At 35.4% G+C, this 22109-nt stretch overlaps 1 protein-coding gene across 3 annotated transcripts in view; it reads right to left on the bottom strand.

Moving 5' to 3' along the window:
- Window positions 1–8344: 8344 nt before the first annotated feature.
- Window positions 8345–22109, bottom strand: part of YIPF7 (Yip1 domain family member 7) — a 55052-nt gene continuing 41287 nt past the window's right edge. For all 3 annotated transcript variants that reach the window (XM_050791627.1, XM_050791626.1, XM_050791625.1), the window contains exons 3-6: window positions 21554–21715; window positions 15049–15196; window positions 10612–10793; window positions 8345–8593 (exon numbers count right to left, since the gene is read on the bottom strand). In XM_050791627.1, the coding sequence (XP_050647584.1) occupies window positions 8431–8593; window positions 10612–10793; window positions 15049–15196; window positions 21554–21715 (655 nt within the window). In that variant the 3' untranslated portion in view covers window positions 8345–8430. The remainder of the gene's footprint in view (window positions 8594–10611; window positions 10794–15048; window positions 15197–21553; window positions 21716–22109) is intronic.

Raw genomic sequence — 22109 nt, 5'->3', positions numbered from 1 at the left:
TAAAATAAAATAAAGAGGTAAATAAAGTAAAATGATGTCATATGGGCAGATATTATGCATTGCAAGAAGGGGGCCATCCGCAAGCCAGATAGAGAGGCCACAGAAGACGGCAAACCTGCTGACACCTTGATTTTAGACTTCCATCCTCTAGACTTGTGAAACAGTAAATTTCCATTGTTGAAGCCACCCAGTCTGTGGTACTTTGTTACGGAGGTCCCAGCAAGCTGACTGAATACAGTATACTCAAGACACTTAAACTGCATGGATGATGTAGACAAATAAGTAGATTTTTCAATATAGTGTGATAATACCTCCAATAGGGGTAGACACAGGATGCCATGGGAACGTAGAAAAAGGACATTATATTCTCTTACTTTAGATTCTTCTTTAAAATAATGTATCATTGCTTTTTCTGATGATGAAATGAGACATTTTACCTAAAGCCCTGAAATAATAGGTGTCTATTATATATTGGTTCTTTAGCTCCTTCCTTCAAACCTATTATATACATACATAATATTTTTTTCTCCTTCTACCCATGGAAAGAAAAAAAAGTAGAAAGTCAGAGTGGAAGCATATGAAAAACACACCACTGACCCTGGGGACTGTATGCGCACCCAACCGTGAGGCAGAAGCCTCATTTTGGCAGCTCTGGGTCACTTAGGAGTTTTCCACAACAAAAGGGCTACTAATTCTGAAGCCTTATGAAGCTGTGTGTTGGAACCAGGATGGTGGTTCTGAAGACATTTTAAAATATTCTGGATGAGTTCATTCTTCTCAAGTTAAGAGGAATTTTCTCGAGATTAGTTCAAGTTGTGACTGAAAGCAAAAATTAGTAAATAGACCTCATTATTTAAAAATAATAATTCATGAAAATATAATGTTTAAGCCAATACTAATGGTATTTAAAGGATTTATTTTATCCAAGTTTATCAATGACGAGAGGTTTTTAAAAAAGAAGTTTGATTAAAGGAATTTAACTTGGGAAATCTTGCTGGAAGTTGATGTCTAAGATTAACTTAGCATTAATGCATATGATTCATCAGGGAGGAGTTATTTACATTTCTGATTTATCATTTTAATTAAGCAATGCTCAGTGATGATCCAGGGCAGATACATAGGGTAAAGGTTATAGGTATGTGAAGTATTAGGCCAGGCTCTATGATTTGCTGCAGAGGGACAAGCCCAGGGTCATATCCAAATAGATAGGAAATAAATGCTTTTGTAGTCAGTGTTGACAAAAATAATGCTAGGAATAAAAATATCCTTGCTCATTCTATATGTTTTTTTGGATTCCCTCCAATAAACTCCCTTGGCAAATAAAGAATATTAAACACAGAAACGAAATGGCACATTGGGGCCTCTCTAAAAAATCGCATTCTAAGCAAATCCCAGAAATTTGAAAGCATTCTGTAAAAGTTCCTCTAATATGCCTTTGACACAAGAACAACCTTGCTTATACTTGTTGGACTGGCTTCTCTCACCCCTGTCAGTTCAATAAATGACCCCTTTGAGGGAAGTTCAGAATAGTTGTTTATCTATAAGTCCCACGCTTTTTATTAAAGAGGGATGAATTCCCAGTGTTCACATTTTAAAATGCAAGACAGATTGCAGCACCTATAGATGATGATTCCACTGGCAACAGGCAGCACCTGAGGATCTGTGTGCCCTGTCACTGGGTCTGTGGGATCCCTCGGACTGCTCTGCCATTGGCTGGTATTCATTGTCATTCCGGCTGCTCTTGCCCTGCATTCTGCCTCAGTGAAATACTCAACACGTTCTTCCTCACATGCTGCTTTCCTTCCAGCAAGGCTCATCTCTGAACCACATTATACACCAGCAAATACCATCTTCAATCTGTCTCACAAGATTTGCAGCTGGGACAAATAATACACAAGTTCTTAATTCCCAGAGTCTGGAAATTATACTCTAGTTACTAAAAATCTCTCCCCAAATTACAGTCAGTTTGAAGTGACATGTTTATGTTGTTCTGTGTGATAAAAATACCTCTACAGTGACAGTTTAGGTGCTAAGTGTTCTGCTTGTGAGTGCTACATACAATATAATAGTTGTGTCTTCTCAGATAATGTAACGAATATCATGTATTTCAACCTTCTCTATTGTGATAACCTAATATGCCCTCCAAAGGTTTGGTGATGCCAGGAGAGGAAATGTTCATTAGTCTACCAGTACCTTAGGAGTTCTTGTACGCAAACAACAGAAGTTGGCTCTAGTTAACATAAAAAGAAATAGGACTTATAAGAAGGATATAGGCTAGATCATAGAATCAACCGTAAAGGAAGAGGTCAGAGCTTGCTAAAAGTGCATGATCTTTTGAGAGACTGGGTAGAGAAGACAGCCCAAGTCTTCAAGTTCAACTCGTTCTACAGATATGGACCCAGTTACATATGCATAATTACTACCACTGCCAGAATCTGCCCTTCAGCTTCCGTGAATATTTCTAACTGCTCCTCTGCCCTTCTATCATTTTATCAGGATTCCAGGTGCTGAACAAAAGGATCAAATTGGCTGATCCTATTTCATATGCCACTAGCTGCCAGAGATCAGAGAGAGGGAATAACTCCCTGCTTTAGGATATGGAAAATGCCTTCAATATAAAATATTCAGATGCTTGGCAGCCAAATAATGAAACTTCAACAAAGGACCTTCTCTCAAATTCATAAAATTGTGTTAATATTTCTAGTAATACTTAACAAAAAGTTTAGCTGACCTTGACATGATCTCCCTCACCAGTTGCACCACCATGCCAAAATAATTGTTTTCCATTAAGTCTGTATGTCAATTAAGGTCATCATATTTCACCCATAATTTTATTCATGATATTATGGAAAAGCAAATAGATTTTCCTAAAATCTTATCCCTGAGGATCTATTACAGCTGTGGCAAGTTTCCACTTACTGAGTAATTACTATATGCAGGGCACTGGCTAGGTAATTTATATGCAGCATCTTATTTAGTCCTCACAAGGCCCTTTCAAACTCTGCATTACTCACTTCATTTTCCATGTAAAGAAAATGAAATTCAAAAATCTATGTAATGGTCTCAAATACAGCAAACTGTTTACAGGCAGAGCCAGGATGATAACCTAGGATTCACTGATTTCTCCTTCCTTCCTGCTTTACTTCTTTCCTTCTTTTCTTCTATGTCAAAGTCTCTGTTTAAGATATTTTCACCATTCTGTATGGCTAATCAGCAGTGTAAAAGACTGTGAATCCTACCTCACACACAAAAAAATCAAATTTTTTCTGAACATATGTATTTGGTCACCATCATCAAGGATTCTCTGTGACATAGACTGGTTGGTTTTAAAATTTTAAAAAATTATTCGATACTTTTACTCAAATATGAAAACCTATTTATAAAGCTATAGACTCTTGACTGTGTCAGAGAAACAGAATAGAAACTACAATGCTCTGAGAACAAGAGGAGCAGGAGCTTGTCAATGTGGGTTTACAGTTGGCATCCCTCACTTGGAGTCAGAGCAGAGTAGAAAAGCATCTGTCATCAAATGTGACAAAGGCCACTGCCCTAGTTAAACTGTTGTGAACTGGGGCACTTGAGTCTGAGTAATTCAGGACTTTTATTTTCAGCCCATGTCCCCAATCATTCCTGTTGAAATGAAGGCCATCTCTTGCCACTAAATGTGCCTTTTGCCCTTAGTAATAATCTGCAACTTTCATCCAAACAGTAAAGACAGAAAAATGGAAAATGTTACATTCTCAGATAAAGGAAAAAAAGATATATTTCTCATTGTGCACTCCAAATGTGTTTTCTTTCACTTTCTCATTTGTTCTGTAACAGATTTTACTGACTGCAGATACATTTCACAAAGTATATAATAAATTTAAAAGGAAAATATCTTCATTCCACACAAATCCATACAATGTATACAACTCTTGGAATTGGGGGAGAGAATGATATTTTGTGAAATTTTTTTACACAAATGCTAACTAGATCTAAATGTGCATCATTCATTTCAATTACAGTTCAGAAATGAACCCAGGAGTCATACAGGTACCACTATAATCCACTTAGACATTCTGGATTCTTCTATCTTTTTACAGTATATTTTTTGCCTAGGTGAAGCCCATTGGCCCTGTCTAGTATTGGCCAAGATGAAAAAGAAAAGATAAGCCCTAGTAGAATGAACAGTAGACACGTTTCTGCTTAGTTACAGACAGTGTTATGTAGTGATTATGGGCTCTGGAATCAAGCTTCCTTTATTCAAATCCTAGTCGTTGGCTGTGTAACCTTTGCCAAGTGATTTAGCCTCTCTGTAACTCAGTAGCCTCACCTATTAAATGGAGGTGATGATAAGTGCACTTCATAAAATTACAGTGAGGACTAAACATGAGCTAATAAATGTAAAGCATCCAGGCCAGCCCACGGTAAATCCTCAGTAAATATCAAAATTGTGAAAACTTACTGTGTGTATTTTCTCCGTCATGATTCTTCCAAAACATTTGTTAGTTACCAAGCATTCAATTACAGAGATGAACAATAATCTACTTAACAATTGTCATAAAGTTTTAGAATTTTTTTCCAATTTTTCACAGTTATATATTTACCTAATTTTTCAGATTAACCTTAGAATCAATTTGTCAACTTTCTTAAAAAATGCCTCTTGGATTTTAACTGAGATTATATTAAACATACACATTTATTTGGGGGAGATTCGCTTATGAAGTCCAATCTTCTCATCCAGGGATATAGTTTATCTTTCCGTAAATTTAAGTCTGCTTAAAATAAACCTCTAATGTTTTGTAATTATTTTCATATAAATCATTTGTATTTCTTTGTACATTAATTCTTTGGTGTTTTACAACTCTGTCATTAGGAACTATTAAATATAATTTACTCTTATTTCTTGCTGTTATGGAATATTTAGTAGTTTCTTTATGTCACTTTTAAATATAGAGGGTATAATTTTTCACAGTAAAAAATATCAAACCTTTACTGTGTATGACTGTTTTTATACACAGGAAAACATCAACTTACATGCTGAATTTAGAGCAATTTTTAGTTTTATCTTTTTAAAAGTAAAAGCACTTTCCAAAGAGGAAAAAAAATTAGGTGGCTCATGCCTGTAAGCCCAGCACTTTAGGAGGCCGAGGCGGGTGGATCACGAGGTCAGGAGATCGAGATCATCCTGGCTAATACGGTGAAACCCTGTCTCTACTAAAAATACAAAAAAATCAGCCGGGTGTGGTGGTGGGTGCCTGTAGTCCCAGCTACTTGGGAGGCTGAGGCAGGAGAATGGTGTGAACCAGGGAGGCGGAGCTTGCAGTGAGCCGAGATCACACCACTGCACTCCAGCCTGGGTGACAGAGTGAGACTCTGTCTCAAAAAAAAAAAAAAAAAAAAAAAAGGTCCATAATATAAGTATACTTCTAAGCAAAGGGGTGATTTTACAGAGAAATCATTACGATAAATGGCATTCTTGCTTCACCATGAAGGATCGCAGCCCGAATAGAAAGATCAAGAACTTAAGAAAATTCTGTGCTAATTAATATGTCTATTAATGGGTTATTAGACCATAACAGTCTAACATTTACTACAATCCTGCCTTCTTTTCCACATACTCCTACCTTAGAATTCTTCTCATACTTCTTTAAGTATTTCATATTAATTGATTGCTTATTGTTTATTTTTGTCCACTGCCAATGTATTTCCATTAGGGCTACAACCTTCAGCTGTCTTGTTCACCACAGTGACCAATGTCCAATCACAGTCTCATTCGTTTATGTATTCATTAATTGAATAAACAATTATTAGTCTCCTATTCCTTATCAGGAACTGTTGCATATAGACAAGGTCTTTGACCTCAGAGTGTTTATTTTCTGTGGATTTGGGGGAGGATAGAAAGCAAATAACCAAATAAATAACATAATTTCAAGTAATTATAACAGCTACCGCATAGGGTGGACTGAGCAAATCTGGGTGGATGTACTGTTGGAAAAAAAAAAAAGCCAGTGAAGGCCTCTCTGAGTCGGTAACATATGAACGGAGAAGTGTAACATGAAAGATCTGAGGGGAAAACGTTGCAAGAAGACTGAATTTCTATAAAGATTCTGAGGTGGATAAACTTGGTGGTTTGAGAAGCAGCAATAAAACCAGTGACCAAGAGAGAGAATGGAAGGAGATGATGTCACAAAGTCAAGACACAGTGAGATTGTGCAGGCAAGTTCTTCTTGTGTCACACTTTTCAAACTTAGTTGTGCATGTAAATCATCTGGAATCTGGTTAAAATGCACACTGATCCAGGAAGTCTGGGCCAGGGCCTGAGATTCTGAATTCCTACTAAGCTTCCAAGGGATGCTAATGCTGTTGTTCTGGGGACCACTCTGAAAAGGAATCTTCTGAGTTATAAAAAGGAGGTTGAGTTTTATTGTAAATATGAATAAAAGCCATGAGAGGGCCTTGGGATGACATAATTGCTTTTCATTTTCAAAGGATCGCACTAGTGTGTAGAAAAGCCTGTGGAGGTGAAAGCGTGGAAGCAGAAAGCCAGTTAGGAAACTGCTTCCGTGAGGCAACAGAGGAGGGTGGTTTGGAGTAGTCTGAGCAATGAAGGAGCCCAGGACACACGGTGACGTTTGGGACATGTTTTGATTACATAGTCAACATAATTGATAGACTAGATGTCGGATGTGAAAGTCAGAGTAATCAAGACTGTCTAGTATTAAATGGACCAGTGAGTGATTTGTGGTTCTTGTAAGGCCAGGTAGGACAGGATAGAAGTCAAGGGTTTGGTTTCAGATATGCTATTATTGAGAATACCATATTAACGATCAAATAGAAATATTAAGTATAAGTTGTGTACATATGTTAAGAGCTTAGGGAAGAGTATTGAATGTAGATGGAAATTTAGGGGTCATTTGATTTTGAAGTTATCCAATAAAATGAGCTCATCTAGCAAGGGAGAATTAGAGAAGATATTTAAGTCTGAGCAGAAGAGGAAAGCTCAGCCAAGGAGACTGAAAAGAAGCTACTTGTGAGGTAGGAAAATAATTCAAGAACATGTGACACTCTAGAATTTAAGTGAAGAAGTGCTTCAAGCATAGTGGCTAATGGAGATTGGGTAATCAAATAAGTACCTGTCAGGGTTCAGATGAAATGAAACTGAGAATTGACCACTGAATGTTGCAAGACATGGGCATTGTTGCTAACTTGACAAAGGTGGTCTTGGTAAATAGGGTGATAAATTATTGCCTAGAATGTAGGAAAGCAAGAATGGGAAATGATAAAGTAGAAGCAGAGACAATAGAAAACTCCTTCAAGAATTTTTGCAATAAAAAAGAGAATGAGCCATAACTGGAGAAAGATGTTAAATCAAAGGAGTTTTATTTTAAGATAAGAGTTATTGAAACATGTTCATGTGCTGACATAAATGATAGGTGATGAGAAAATATGGATTATGCAGGTGGAAGGGCTGGCTGTGGAGAGAAGAGAGAGATGAGAAGAAAATAAGAGTATATATGGGTAAAGGTGCATGTAAGTTTAGCGAGAAGAAAGTGGGAAGATAAGCACTTTTCTTCTAGATGATTCTGTTTTGCAATAAAATAAGAATAAACAAACAGTAGACCATGAGGAAGGAGTGTTGGGGATTTGAGCGGTGAAAAATTTGTGTGATATATTCATCTCAGATAGCATGGAGGCAAATTTAAGAGAATGTAGTGGGATTCAAGGGTAGTACTGAGGGACCATTTAAGGCATGGTAATACAATAAATATGAAGTGGGATTTCTTCTAGTAACATTCACCTACTTAGGGAGAAAATGGCAAGGTTGCTGAGGATACATGCAAGAAAGAAATTATAGTAATGAGCCACGGCATCTAAACCAAGTAAGAAGGAAGTGAGGGCTTGAAAAAGCGGTGAGTCAATGCATTATTTAAATGAGACTGAAGAATAGTTATTAAAGTAAGTGAATTGAGAGGCAAGAGGTTCTTTGATTCTTTAGGTAAGTAAAACCCTGTATAACACACCCCTGAACTCTCCAAAGGTGCAGAACAGTGGAACTTTAGCCACAGGCACACAGCTTGAGCTGTCATGAAAGTTTCTGAAAAGGCTTACTAGAGATTTCCTTTTAGCACACATATGATTTTATTTACTTATGTTTCTCAGAAATACATCTATTGAGAAAGGCAGGGTTGATCAGTACAGCAACTGTATCCCTTTTTATTTTAAGTATTTTGAAATGTTTTAATGCACCAAACTCAAAAGCAAAACATCATTCAAATCAATGGGCTATTAGAGCACCACCCTTAAGTGCTGCTTTGTCTCTCTGCTTATTACTCTTTCAAAAGCAATAAAACAAAAATCATATCATCAAATTTGAATGTTAATTTATTTCCAAAATAATCTGGACAGCAAGCAAATAGAGTCTTGAAATGCTGTCTCATACATTCTTTAGAAAATTGTTAGGAGGGCAAAAAGTCCATAAAGTAAGGCACAAGGGTAGGCAACAAGAAGCTGCTGTCCTTCCATGTGCAAGGCTGCAATGAAGATCTTGGAAGCTGAGAGACTACACCAGCCAATGATGACCAGGGATGATACGGTTCCAAAGGTGCCCCTGCAGCAAAGACAAAGAGATGATTGCCTGTGCCAGTAGAAAAGAGACCATTGAGTTAAAGCTGCCTCTGAAATATCCTTGGTACAATATTTATAACTACTTTTTCCAGTGGTAAAATGAAAATCATGAAATATATGAACAAAAGCCCTTGACCAGTTAGGCATTTTTTAGTCAAATTCATTACAGAGGCTAAATATTTTATATTTCTGTTAAACCTGAATTAGAAAAAACAGTAGAAGTCACCTGCAGTCACTCTCCTCTCATCTGTCAATATTCAAATCCTAACTCCTAAAATTCTCTTAAATACAGCATTGAGAGCCTTCACATCCTTATAGCTATAGACTTCCTTTCCCCTACTTGTCTCAAAAATTGGCCAATGGTATGAGAGAAGGATAGACAGAGTTACATTCCAGTGAGGTGCCTAATTCCCGCTACTTTCAGATCTACTTCTCAGGTTTTTGTCGGACATCACAAAAAGTCTGACACAGCTCGAGTAAGGAGCACATGGGACAGGAAAGCACGTATGTGTGTGGCTTCCCACTTCATCCTTGAAGTTCCATTTTGTATATTTTTAGAATGTTGAAATAGATTTGTTCACCTGGTATCTTCAAAAAGTAACTGTGGAGGCAAGTGAGCAAATAAGATAGTCAAGTCTGGTCACTTGGAGTATAATAAGGCAGGAAAGGTGGTCAAGAGTGAATTTCCTTTCTTATGTGCTAAACAGAATGCATTATTTAGAAAAATAAGACATGAGAGCTGGGAGAAATCTCAGGAGATGTCTACTGCCCAGTTTTAAAGCAATAAAATGATGACAAAAATTGCATGAAGTGGACAACAGGTCAAGATCTCTCCTATCATAGTACTCTTTTCACCACCAAACTAAACTGCCTTACTTGATCTTGGTTTGACTCTGAAGTTGGGAATTGTGTTTATTATTTATGAAAATGACAGAAATATCTACTTCTAATAATTGAACGAAAGCAAAACAAGTGAAAAGCTCTATAGTATGGCTTCTAATGCCTCAGACTATTAATAAACCAAACATATTTTAAAAACACCAAATAAGTACTACATTTATTGATTTAAGTAATACCTATTAGAGATAATTTCTAGAGTTGTTTAATGTACTGTATTCTTAGTAATGGTCTTGAGTTGCACATACTAATTGCCTAAATTAAGGAAGAAAAAAAAATATTGACTGAGCATGTATGTTATAAAATTCTCCAACATTAATATCCTCATCAGGGTTCCTGGGAATTCTACCCGGCAAGGAGCCCAGCTGAGAAAGAATAGTTGTTTTCAGCCCAGAAGGCAGAGTGCCTGAAAGCCGAAGCAATTTATCAGTGTTCACCAGGCACTTACTCTTCCAAAATCAAACAAGTGAATTTCCTGTAGTTGTTATTTTACACATGACGATAGTTCACATTGAAAAATGTGACAACTTAAAAAGTGCCAGTTTTTTTTTCTTTTCTTTTCTTTTCTTTATTTATTTTTTTTAGATGGAGTTTTGCTCTTGTTGCCCAGGCTGGAGTGCAATGGGATGATCTTGGCTCACTGCAACCTCCGCCTCTGGGTTCAAGTGATTCTCCTGCCTCAGCCTCCCAAGTAGATGGGATTACAGGCCTGCGCCACCATGCCTGGCTAATTTTGTATTTTTAGTAGAGACAGGGTTTCTCCATGTTGGTTAGGCTGGTCTCGAACTCCCGTCCTCAGATGATTCACCCACCTCGGCCTCCCAAAGTGCTGGGATTACAGGCACAAGCCACCGTGCCCAGCCAAAAAGTGCCAGTTTTAAAGATAACTTGGATTAACTTATTTTTTAAGTAACTGAATGAAGTAAGAACAGCACCTGGGCCAAAACTGACCTACTTTTCTGAATCTATGTGTAGCTTTTAATAGCCATGCTTTTCCCAGTTCCACTACCAAAACAATCAGAAAGGGCTTAACTTTTGCATGCCTGTGGCAAACCTTGGCTATGATTGTGCATGTGAGGTCAATGAGAGCACACCGACACTTACTGCAATGAAAAGAACATGGCGCAGCCAGACAGGATGACCATGGGGAGCAGGCAGTAACCCAGCACGCTGGCCACACAGCCGTATGACACCCCTGAAGAGCTCATCAGATTCAGTAAGGCATGAATCACAAGGCAGCCAATGGCACTCATGCCATACACATAACCAAACTGAACTTTTCCTGCCTGAAACGACGTGGGGGAAAAAAAACAGTTTGAACACACAATGGACACCAAGAGGAAATCTGAATATCACGAAGCAGAGAGCATGTTAGAGTCAGTTCAGTGCTGTTCCCTGTCTTTGTAGGACTGTCATCAGGAGACTGGTAGTTCTGGGAAAAACATGGCCAATGGTTTGAATTCAGATTCTGAAAACAAACACTTCTGACTAGAGTTAGGAAGGAATAAGCATGCTACAAAGAAGATAGACTATTTCTAGACTTATTTTTTTATTATAAATTGTCTATTAAGAGTACAAGGCATAAGTAAGACTATACTTTGTCCACATATTTATTAAATAATTACGTGATTGAATAGAGGAATAAAAAACCCGATTTTAGTCTTGTGGATTTATAAGGCATATTAGTAAAATTAGCAAACATCTACAAGATTTACCATGTTGGAACCCATTCTAAGTGTGCCACATATATTTAATCCACATAACCACCTTATGAAATAAGTATCATAATTACACCAACTTAAACATGAGGGCGCTGAGGTGCAGAGAGGATAAGTAACTTGCCCAAGGTAATATAACGCTAAGCAATGGAGGTTGGCTTTGAACCTAGGTATTTCAGCTCTAAAATGTAGGTCCTGAACATCAACAGGAGCTCTTACAAGTCCTAAATAAGTCCCAAAATAATGGCACATATTTAACCCTATTTAATTTAGCACTTAGTTGAACACAGAATCCTTTTATGTTTCATGATACCTATTGCCAGGTTGATTAACCACGCCTTATGAAAAGGTGATTTATATAAACTAACTGGTAATGAATCATAAAAGGTGTACTGTCAAAGGAAGTTAGTAGAGTTCAGAGTACACCACCAATCTTCTGAGGAAAACTCATAAAAACAGCCATTGCTCACAGAGCTAGTATTTTGTGAGTACAAGCCCCAGTAAATGCATTCAGAGAAAATCACAGCATACTATTACTTCAAAAGAGGATATTTTAATGTTTGCTTTCTGAGAATACCAAAGCTACAGTTAAAAATTCATTAATTTTTTATATTTACATTATGCTGATCATAACTTCTAGATAAAAGTTGAATAGGCTGTCTCTGGTTTTCATGGGAATTAGACAAAAACAGTGAAGGAGCTGATAAATTGATTCAGGAGAGAAAGAGCTTTTTAGCTGTCACTTTTCCTTCTCCATGCTATTATCTATGAAGTCTTTCAGAGATATTTATTTTACAATTAATCAGGGTAATGGAGAATGTCATAGCTATTTTAATGTTCAAAATTGTTCACCTATTCTGAATTCTTCTTCCTCTGCAGTTGGAGCGTTGATCACTATGAAGTCCTTTCATAAATATTCCTGACTTTTGCTGGCAGAATTGTCTCCAGCATTAGCCACTGATAAATTCTTATGATATCTTCTGTATTCTTGTGGCCATTTAATGAAATAATGCTAATGATGGACATGCTAGAGAAACACATCAGCTATCCACTGCTTTATTGGGTGAGTTTGCTCCACTTGCAAAATAAAGACAATTTCACATCATTGTCATGCATTAGAGAAACCATCTACTTAATATTTTACTTGGATGGGATAAATATGAGGTAGGGCTAGTCCTAATGGTATAGGACAACTCTCTTACACCCAAAGGACACCTGACTGCACCTTCCTGTCCTGAAAAGGCAGTTCTACAAATGGAGTGGGGCAAATAGGGAGTAGATGAAGCTAATTTGGTAGTAAAGTTGTGTGTTTTCATATCAGTTATGAACTTCTCTCATCGTGTCTTTCTTTGGTAGTTTGTCCAATTTAAGTTGTAATTCCATTTAGCCTAAATCACTGCCATTTTAAAGAATTGTTTCAAATTCTAACAAGGGCTTATAATCGAAATAGAAAATAAATGTTCTATTTTTTTAACCTCAAAATTTTTAAGGATCCTCCCTATACCATCCTCATTACCACATCGTGATTTAAAATACTTAGTGTTCTTCTGATTGCACTTTTAAATTGGCCATGCATGTTGCTTTTTCAGACCACGCTCTTGGCCCTACCAGAAAAGTTAAATGGAGCAAAAGCTTTAAACCATTTGTCTTCTTGGTGTTGGAAATGAAAATAATTTGGGGGAAAAGAATAAGTAAAACTAAATTTGTGCTAAGTGCTTGAAGCTTTCTTTGGTTTGTCTCCTTTTGCCTGAAGAAAGTCCACTGAAAGAATGGCATCTTATGTCAGCATGAATCTCAAAGAAGGAAGCATATGTGACTATGACTCTTATGACTCCAGAGATGATAAACAGATTTGGATATTGATTCTGGATTTAGTTTGCTTTCTCTAGTAAAATTCCTGTATCAGCCAGTAAAATCACTCTTACATTTTAATTCTACATATCCAGGAAAGAATTAATCTATAATCAAATGAATTCTGAGTTAAATCATACTTTAATTAATATTCAGTTGATGTTTTGGGGGAGTCCTTTTTGCTCTATATCAGAATCAATTTGAAAGTTATCATATCTAATGGTAAAATTTAAAGTGATAAGGTTTGCATAAAGACATTCAGAAAATACATATTTTCACATATTCTACACAATTTTAGAACTAAATAGAACCTGAAGAGCTACTTAAATAAACTCCTTTTGCCTTGAAGAAAATGAAATGAAAGCCTAGAAATATGAAGCCGAAGGTTAAAGATTACAGCAAGTGGCAAAGCTAGGGTAGATCCAATTTTCTCGCTTCCAGTTAAGAATTTTTGCCTCTATTGCTTTGTATTTAAAATATAAGAAGGGATATGTAAATAACTCTAACTAACATTATGCATCCAAGAGAGATCATAATGGAATTGATGCTGTTCTTTAAGGGATGGTAACAGTGATGTTCTGCTACAGAACAAACAGCTGTTTTATTACAAATGACTTGAAAAAGAAAGATGAGTTAATATATTAAATTGATTGTTTCTGACTATTTGATTAATTGACATGGCCTTACTTAGCAGTTAATCCAAGATTATCAAATTACTGTGACAAAGACAGAAGAAAGGAGGTTAGAGACTAAATTAAAACTCTAGTTGATATAGTGTTTGATTTACAGAGTATTTGCACTTGCTGTAGTACAAAGAAATAAGATGTTATCACTAAATACTATTGTATTGGATTAACATGATGTTATTATTGGCCAAATTACCTGCAGAAACTAGATTGCTATCAGTATTTTGATTGATTATATATAATAATTGAAAAGCAGAATTTTATTTAGTTGCAAATGCATTTTACAACTACTTTTGAAAATTGTATATCCACTGGAAGAAATTATTATTATGGAACATGAAGAGCAGGAAAATGGGGAAAAGGGCTAAATAGTTATTGTAAGAGCTTTTTTTATAATGTTTAATTTCTCATATTATTTATTCTGCCTAGTTTATCTCTTTGTGTCTTAATGAAACAACATTTTTCACACTGCCTTGACCATCTTTGTCATTCTCTGTTTTTATTGTATTACCATCTCCTCCTTGGTATAAAGTCAGAGACATTTTCTCATTTTTTTCTTATTCTTTTTTTTTTTTTTTTAATGAAACATTTTCCTAAACTATGAGCTAGAATGTCTTTTAAACTTTACTTAGGTCACGTTTTTAGTGACCCTTAATACCATTACTTCCAGATATAAAGAATGAAAGCATACATAAGACATATGGTGAAGTCGGGGAACAAACGTCTTCATAAAATGTGGAAAACTAACATTTTAGAGGAAATATGTAGGCTGAGTAAACAAATCATAGCTTGTCATTGCAAATTAACTTTTTCCTAGTAGCCTAACCCAAAACAAGGAGATCAGTCTCGTACCTCATAAGATGTTAGAAATAGTCTGGAGATTTATCACAGCAAAGAAAATGGTGACCAAAGAGAAGTGACTTATTCAGTGTCACAATAGCTCTCTCACAAAAAACAAAAAATAAAATGTAGGCCTTATATCTCCCAAATCTGTTTTCCTCCCATTATTCCAGATTTAGTCTTTTCTTAATAACAAAAAAGACATAAGTGAGCTCTTACTTTGATCTCCTTCTTGATTTTTGAAATTCTATTTAAATTTATACGTTTTAGCTGTTGCAATGCATAATGGTAGCATATTTTTGTCACTATGGTTAAATTATTCTCTCTCACTTAACAAAATTCACTATGTAAAGTGACACAGTTTCTATTATATTTATACATATTGCTTCAAAACCAGCACTGGCAAGGACAAGCATTAAAATCTGGTGCTTACTGTGACACATTACCAGAAGCAAGGTGGCTCCCAGGGCTATACAAAAAAGAATGGGTCCAGTGAGGTCCGTTTCATTCATAATACTGCCATCTGCTGGCTTCATTGGATTTAACACTGTCCAAGTTTTTTGCCATATGTGATCAAAATGGATTCCAAGTTCTGTAAAAAGGAAAAAAAGATAGATAATATGATAATATAAATATAGAAAAATAAAAATAAGTTACACTCTTTAAAGGTTAACATATCTGATTAACTTACTTAGCATTTTAATCTGATTGTTTTATCATACCTTCTGAAGTTCCAAGTTCTGTATTACACAGAAACTCAAGTTCTATGTAACATACAAATCTTTAAAAAACAAACTAAAAAGTAATTTGGTTTCCAAAGAATGACTTAAAAGAAATGTGTTAGAGAAATATTTCCATCAAGGAAAACATTCCCTGATTTATGCAGCAAATACAAGCTTTCAATCTAATTAAAAATTGGGAAATTGGCAATATACAGTAAAAAATAAAATTGTAGCTAGCAGATCAAAAATTTCATCCTATTGTCCATCTAGATAGTTCCTTTTCCTGTATTTTCTTTTTTTTTTTTAAATTTCTTTTTTGAGACAGGGTTTCCCTCTGTCATCCAGGCTGGAGTGCAGTGGCATGATCCCAGCTCCTCCGCTCAGTCTCTTGTGTAACTGAGGCTCATGTCTCAGTTGTGGCATGCACCACCACACTTGGTTAATTTTTTTTTTTTTCATAGTGATGAGGTCTCACTACATTGCCCAGGCTGGTCTCGAACTCCTGGGCTCAAGGGACCCTCCTGCCTTGGCCTCCCAAACTGCTGGGATTACAGCCCTGTGCCACCGCACCTGGCCCTTTTCCTGTATTTTCAATTGCTGACACTTCTGAAATCCCATCATATCAGCCATGGCATAATTTTTAAATTAGTAGTACTATACTAAACTAATGAGACTGAGTCCAAGTCCACTGTGCCTAATGAGAAGAGCAATTTTATGCTAAATGAATGAAACTACACAGAGGGGAAAAGGGCTCTTTCTGCATGTAAAAGTGATCATGATGTGCACGCATATTTTTGTAAGGTCAATGTACTGTGAAGCTGAGTCTATGTATTCAAAGATTAAATTCTTGAGACAAGTTAACCTTTCTCTTTTATACATGGTAATATTCAAATAAAGTATCCAAAATCAGTGAAGTTCAGCGTTCATGAGTCCAAACCTATTTAGAAATTTCTAATTTTTTTTCTCCAATTCCCACTTTTCAAAGACTTCTGACTGCTGCCTCACAGATCCTTCTGCTAGAATCTGCTTCTCTCATTACTATAAAGCAAATACCGAGCCATTTGACATCCCTTGAACATAGAAATAAGTATTGATACCACATTCATTGGTTTCTTTTCCTACCACTCCTGTAGAGATCAACTAAGATGTATCTAGGGTAGAGAAAGAGAACATTCAAAGAGAAGAGTATGACTTCACTATTTAGGGACCAGCAATCAAATTGGTTATCCTCCTTCTATAATTTCAGAATGTCCGTAAGGGTGACGTGGAGGCTAGGAAGAATAAAAGCTAAAATTTACTGAGTGTTTGCTATGGACTTCACAAGATTTACAAAAATTGGTCTTATAAATGCACAATCAATTGCTATTATTTTATCCCTATTTTATGCATCGGATATATAAGGCTTTGAGAGATTAATTTGTCTGAAGACACAAAGCAGTAATAGAAAACCTAGCTTTCAACGCTGCGCAATCTGACTCAAGAAAGCACGTGTTTAACCATAGAGTTGTGGTTGGGTCAATGTTCATCTAATCTTTTATATATATATATATATATATATATATATATATATATATATTTTTTTTTTTTTTTAATGAGCCCAATTCTTCCATGTGAAGGACTGTCTTCCTAAATGTATTTGTATGTGGCATGTAACTACGCTTCCAAACTTTAGTAACTTTCTTTGGTCAGATACAGGGGTATAGCTCAACTTATTTTACAGAGGCACATACCACCTAAATACCTTGCAAAGCTGACTTTCTGTACACAGACTACAACACAGACTTTTAATAAACCCCATGACACAGAGGACCCTTGTTCTAACAACTCAGAAATTTTCAGAGGGTCAGCTAGACACTGGTCTAAACCAAGAAATAAAGTTTTATTCATTTCATGCCCAGAATGGCATCTGTTATTTTAAGCTTAAAAAAATCGAATAGTTAAATTAATAGCAAATAATTTACATTTCCGCTTTCTTGTTTCATCCTTTATTTCCACAGTGCATTTGTATATTTATTAATGAACATACACTTTGAATAATATGAGCAGTTCACCAAGCTTAAAGGAGGTTAGAATGTCTAATATAATTTTTGAAAGAGAAGAAGACTTTAAAAATTGAGACCTGCTATATATTTAAAATTAATTAATTTTAAATTAATTTCACCTGAAGCTTATGTTCTCAAACTTTATTTTTTAATTTTGGCATTTATGCTAAAAATACATTTTCAGTATTTGCCACAATAAAGTGGTAAATTCCAAATACCTTTTCCTCAAAAAACATAATTATTTTGGAAGAAATTCAGATGAAAAATGCTTTATGCAACATCATTACTGATGTCAACCATTTATTTAATGGCATAACTAACTCCTGCACATATTTTAACATCAAGCCATGAGACAGTAAATTAATATAAGCCCATATAAATATTTTCATAATGAAAAATATTTTATGTGCTTTCTACTGAAATATCTCAATAATATTGTGTTTTTTATTTATTATAAGGTATGTGAGCGATTATAACTACTTATTAATTATACATACTCTAATATAACATCTTATCGTACAAAATAAAAGAAGATAAAACTGCTGTAAAATTTGAATGCAAAATTTATTGTTTTGCTGTCATCTAGTGGTAGTAAAGTATATGATACATATGCTATAAAAGTGAATTAAGATCTCTATTTTCTATGCAAATTGTGGCACTGGCCTTTCATATAGAAGCGTCAAGCTATGCTATAAATACAACATACCAAATATCAGTAATTCTTCTTATCTGACAGGTTTGAATTTACTATTATTCTCAAAAATGCATTTAACATGTTGATTTTACATTAAAAGCAAAATTTATCATTCTTACATAAAGCCAAACAAATATTTTAGACAACAAAATATTTAAGAAATAAAGAAGGACTCTTTTGAAACAACATGCTTTTTGTGCAAGGAATGTTCATTATTATAGCTTGATAATTTTATAGGCCATTCTGATGGATGGTCAATAAAAACTAGTAAATGTTATTTAATGCGTTATCCTAGAAATTGTATCATTTTTTATATCTGAAAAAGACATATCATGGCCTTTTTCATATCTTTAGACAAAAGAGGCTTGAGGCTTTCACAAGTCACTCAGCTTGAAGAATACATTGGATCCAAAATCCAGATATTTCATAGATTCAAAACACAAAATTATATTAGGTACTCTATCTTCTAATACTGGGGTTCCCAAACTCAGGGCCATGGACCCATACCAACTTGCTCATGGCCTGTTGGGAACCGGGCCACACAACAGGAGGTGGAGGTGAGCAGTGGGCGAGCAAGTATTACCACCTGAGCTCCGCCTCCTGCCAGATCAGCTGCATTAGTTTCTCATGGGAGCATGAACCTATTGTAAACTGTGCATGCAAAGGATCTAGGCTGCACGCTTGTTATGAGAATCTAACTAATGCCTGATGATCTGAAGTGGAAGAGTTTCATCCCAAAACCATCTCCCCAACCTGTCTGTGGAAAAATTGTCTTCCACAAAACTGTTCCCTGGTGCCAAAAAGGTTGGGGACTGCTGTTCTAATACACTGTATATTTTGGGGAAATTGACTCTGAGCTGTATAAAATGGAAATAAAAATCTATTACGTATTTTCTATTCAAATTGAAAGACATGCTAGAGGAGGATGTATAGAGAGTGGTAAATTAATGCAACAGTAGAGACATTTCAGATAGTAGAAAAGATTATTTTCAATAAATGCTGCAGAAAAAAATAGTTAAGCAGTACAGAAAAAAATTAAATCTTACTTCACATATTAAGCTTAAACAACTATTGAATAATAATTTCAATATAAAACAAAAAATACAAAAGGATAATTTTAAAATGTGAGCATCTATAAGGAGATAGAGGCAGTACCTAGAGCTGGAGAAATAGATTTTAAACAAACAACAATTGGAAAGAAATGTTACTAGGAAACATATTCTGGGTTTAAAAAATTAATATCACACTTTTAATATGTCCCAATGACCCATAAACAAATCAGATGGCAAACACAAGCTAGGAAAAAAATGTTTAAAATACATATTCTAGACAATAATTAATATGGTTACTATATAAAATCCCTAAAAAATAAACAAGGAAAGAAAACTCTTTAAATTCTATAGAAATCTGAACCAAAAAAACCGTGAAAAATAAAAAGTCAATACACATACGAGAAATGTCAAAATTTTTTTAGTAACCCAGAGGTACAAAGTATTCCTTTTTCCTTTTTTCCTATGAAATTGACAAAGACGTGTCATATTCTACTCTGGAAGTGGAGTAGAACACCATTTTTGACATCATTTGACAGTGTCAGTACCTTTAACCCAGCAATCCCACTGTTATGGGTACATCCTAAGGACAGACTCTACAAAGGTCAAAGATGGCAAAGCATTACTTGCTATAAGGAATAACCTTTAAGGTGTGTTTAAATTATGGTTATGTTATATAATAGAGCTCTATGAAACCATTATAAATTGTTTTCAAATAATATTTAATAACTTTAAAGAATATTTGTATAGAAGTGCTCGTGACAGGCTGGACACAGTGACTCATGCCCGTAATCCCAGCACTCTGGGAGGCTGAGGCAGGCGGATCACCTGAGGTCAGGAGTTCGAGATTAGCTTTGACAACATGGCAAAACCCTGTTTCTGCTAAAAACACAAAAATTAGCCATGCACGGTGGTGTGCACCTGCAGTCTCAGCTACTCAGGAGGCTGAAGGAGGAGGATCGCTCAAACCCAGGAGGCAGAGGTTGCAGTGAGTCGAGATTGGGCCACTGCACTCCAGCCTGGGCAACAGAGTGAGACTCCATCTCAAAAAAAAAAAAAATGCTCGTGACATAAAGTAAATAAAAAGAATGCAATACTTAAGTACTCAAACGTATATATATTCATTGAAAAAATAGTATTTTACTTTAAAGTATGCATGTATATTCATGCATAATACATATACATAGGCATTCATAGGAAAATAGAATAAAGGTTAGAAGAAAATACATCAAATTGTTAATGATAGTCATGTCTTTGAGACAAGATTTGAAGTAATTTTTATATTTTTATTATGCTTCTCTGTTTTCCCAATTCTGAAGACAATTAGGCAGAGATATTGGCAAAGCCAAGGAAAATGTTTAACTAGAATAACTTGTAACTTTTAAGTGTTTATTACTTGTAGAGGCAAAACAGAATGAACTGGTTAAAGATAACTGATCCAGAAACTTGACTGGCTTCCAAAGAGCCAATAGATCAATTATATAAATCTCTGTTCTGTTCTGAACAGTTTAAATCTTTCACGGTTTTACATTTTTAAGGAAAAGAAAGAAGAATGTGGTTGGTTGTGTTCATGTGAGGCAAACATCTTTACATCTTGTGATGTAAAATACTGGAAATTTTAATCTATTCCTTTTCACTTGACTACATGCAAAGGCCTTGCAGCAGTTAACCAGTGACTATTTCTGCTTGGTTCTCAAATTTAAATCCACTTGGGGTTTTAGTGTCTTAACACCTATGTTTCTAGCACTGTATTAATCTTGTTTAAGAGCAAAAACAGCACATACAGACTGGCTACATATGAAAAAAAAAAAAAAAAAAAAAAACAATGGATGGAACAACTCCAAAATCCCCTAAGGACCTTCAGCTCTAAGAATCTCTGGATTACCTTCCCAGCAGGAGCGTTATTTACTGGATTTATATACTTCCTCACCTACTCATGCCAAGTGAGATGAAAGGGCTTGCATGAGTCAGGAAAGAAAAATACTGGCTTGTCTCCATGTCAACAATGACAACAAAAATATTAATTTGAGAAACTATCCACTTTGCTCCCAGGAAAACATAGCAGAAAATAAAATATGCTGTTATGAAGTGCTTCATTAACTGGGTGGGAAGGGTGGTCACTTTGATGTAACTACTTTGCCAAAAGATGTCTGCATTTTTTTCTATTCTTGGCCAAGGAGTTCAAATTTAAGAAAGAGTGAAGGAGCATTTAATAAGTGCAGCAATGTCACAGAATGGCCCATATCTACACCCAATTTCCCCTACGCAAACATGCAACAAACTTCCAACGGTTTAAGGGTTTTGGTTCAGCAAACTCTTGTTATACGTGAAACAATCACACATAAAACACTGTACACTGCAGGCTGACAGCACACATTAAGTGCTAATTATTGCTATTATTCTTCTAGCTGTACAGACATTAATAACACTTCCTTAACTTATCTTCTAGCAAAGGAGGCTCTTCATCAAAACTGTCAATGTAAGGAGATTGTGAATAATAATCTGAGTTGGATGCTGGCTGAAAAAATTGTCCTGCATAACCTGGTGACATGAGCGTCTCTGATGGAACAAAAGAGGCAGGCTGAGGCTGCTCACCAGCTTGTTGTCTAGAAAAAGAAAAATACAAACATTTTTAGGTCTAAGAAAAAGGTATCATGATAAATAAAGTAGGAAAGTTACAATTTTACTTATATGAATTCACGTAGTTTTTATGAGTACTCATGAAAGAAACAACTTACTTAAAATTTAACTTTAGTCCAAAAATGTAAAACAACTGGTCATCTAAAGGTTTCTGGAAAAATAATCCATATCAATAAACATTAATTGAGCATGTACAACATGCTGAATGCTTCCACTAATCTTTTCTCAATTAAAGCTCTATAAGGTAAAAGCTGTATTTCTAATCTCATTTTACAGAAAAAGACACAGAACTTCACAGAGACTAAATGACTTGTCCAGTAACACAAAATAACATTGCAGGGGCTGGACTCTGGCATGAAG

Source organism: Macaca thibetana, chromosome 5, assembly GCF_024542745.1.
Source record: "Macaca thibetana thibetana isolate TM-01 chromosome 5, ASM2454274v1, whole genome shotgun sequence".
Classification (NCBI taxonomy): domain Eukaryota; kingdom Metazoa; phylum Chordata; class Mammalia; order Primates; family Cercopithecidae; genus Macaca; species Macaca thibetana.
The sequence above is the reverse complement of the archived record's forward strand: the minus strand, read 5'-3'. Positions and strand labels throughout refer to the sequence as shown.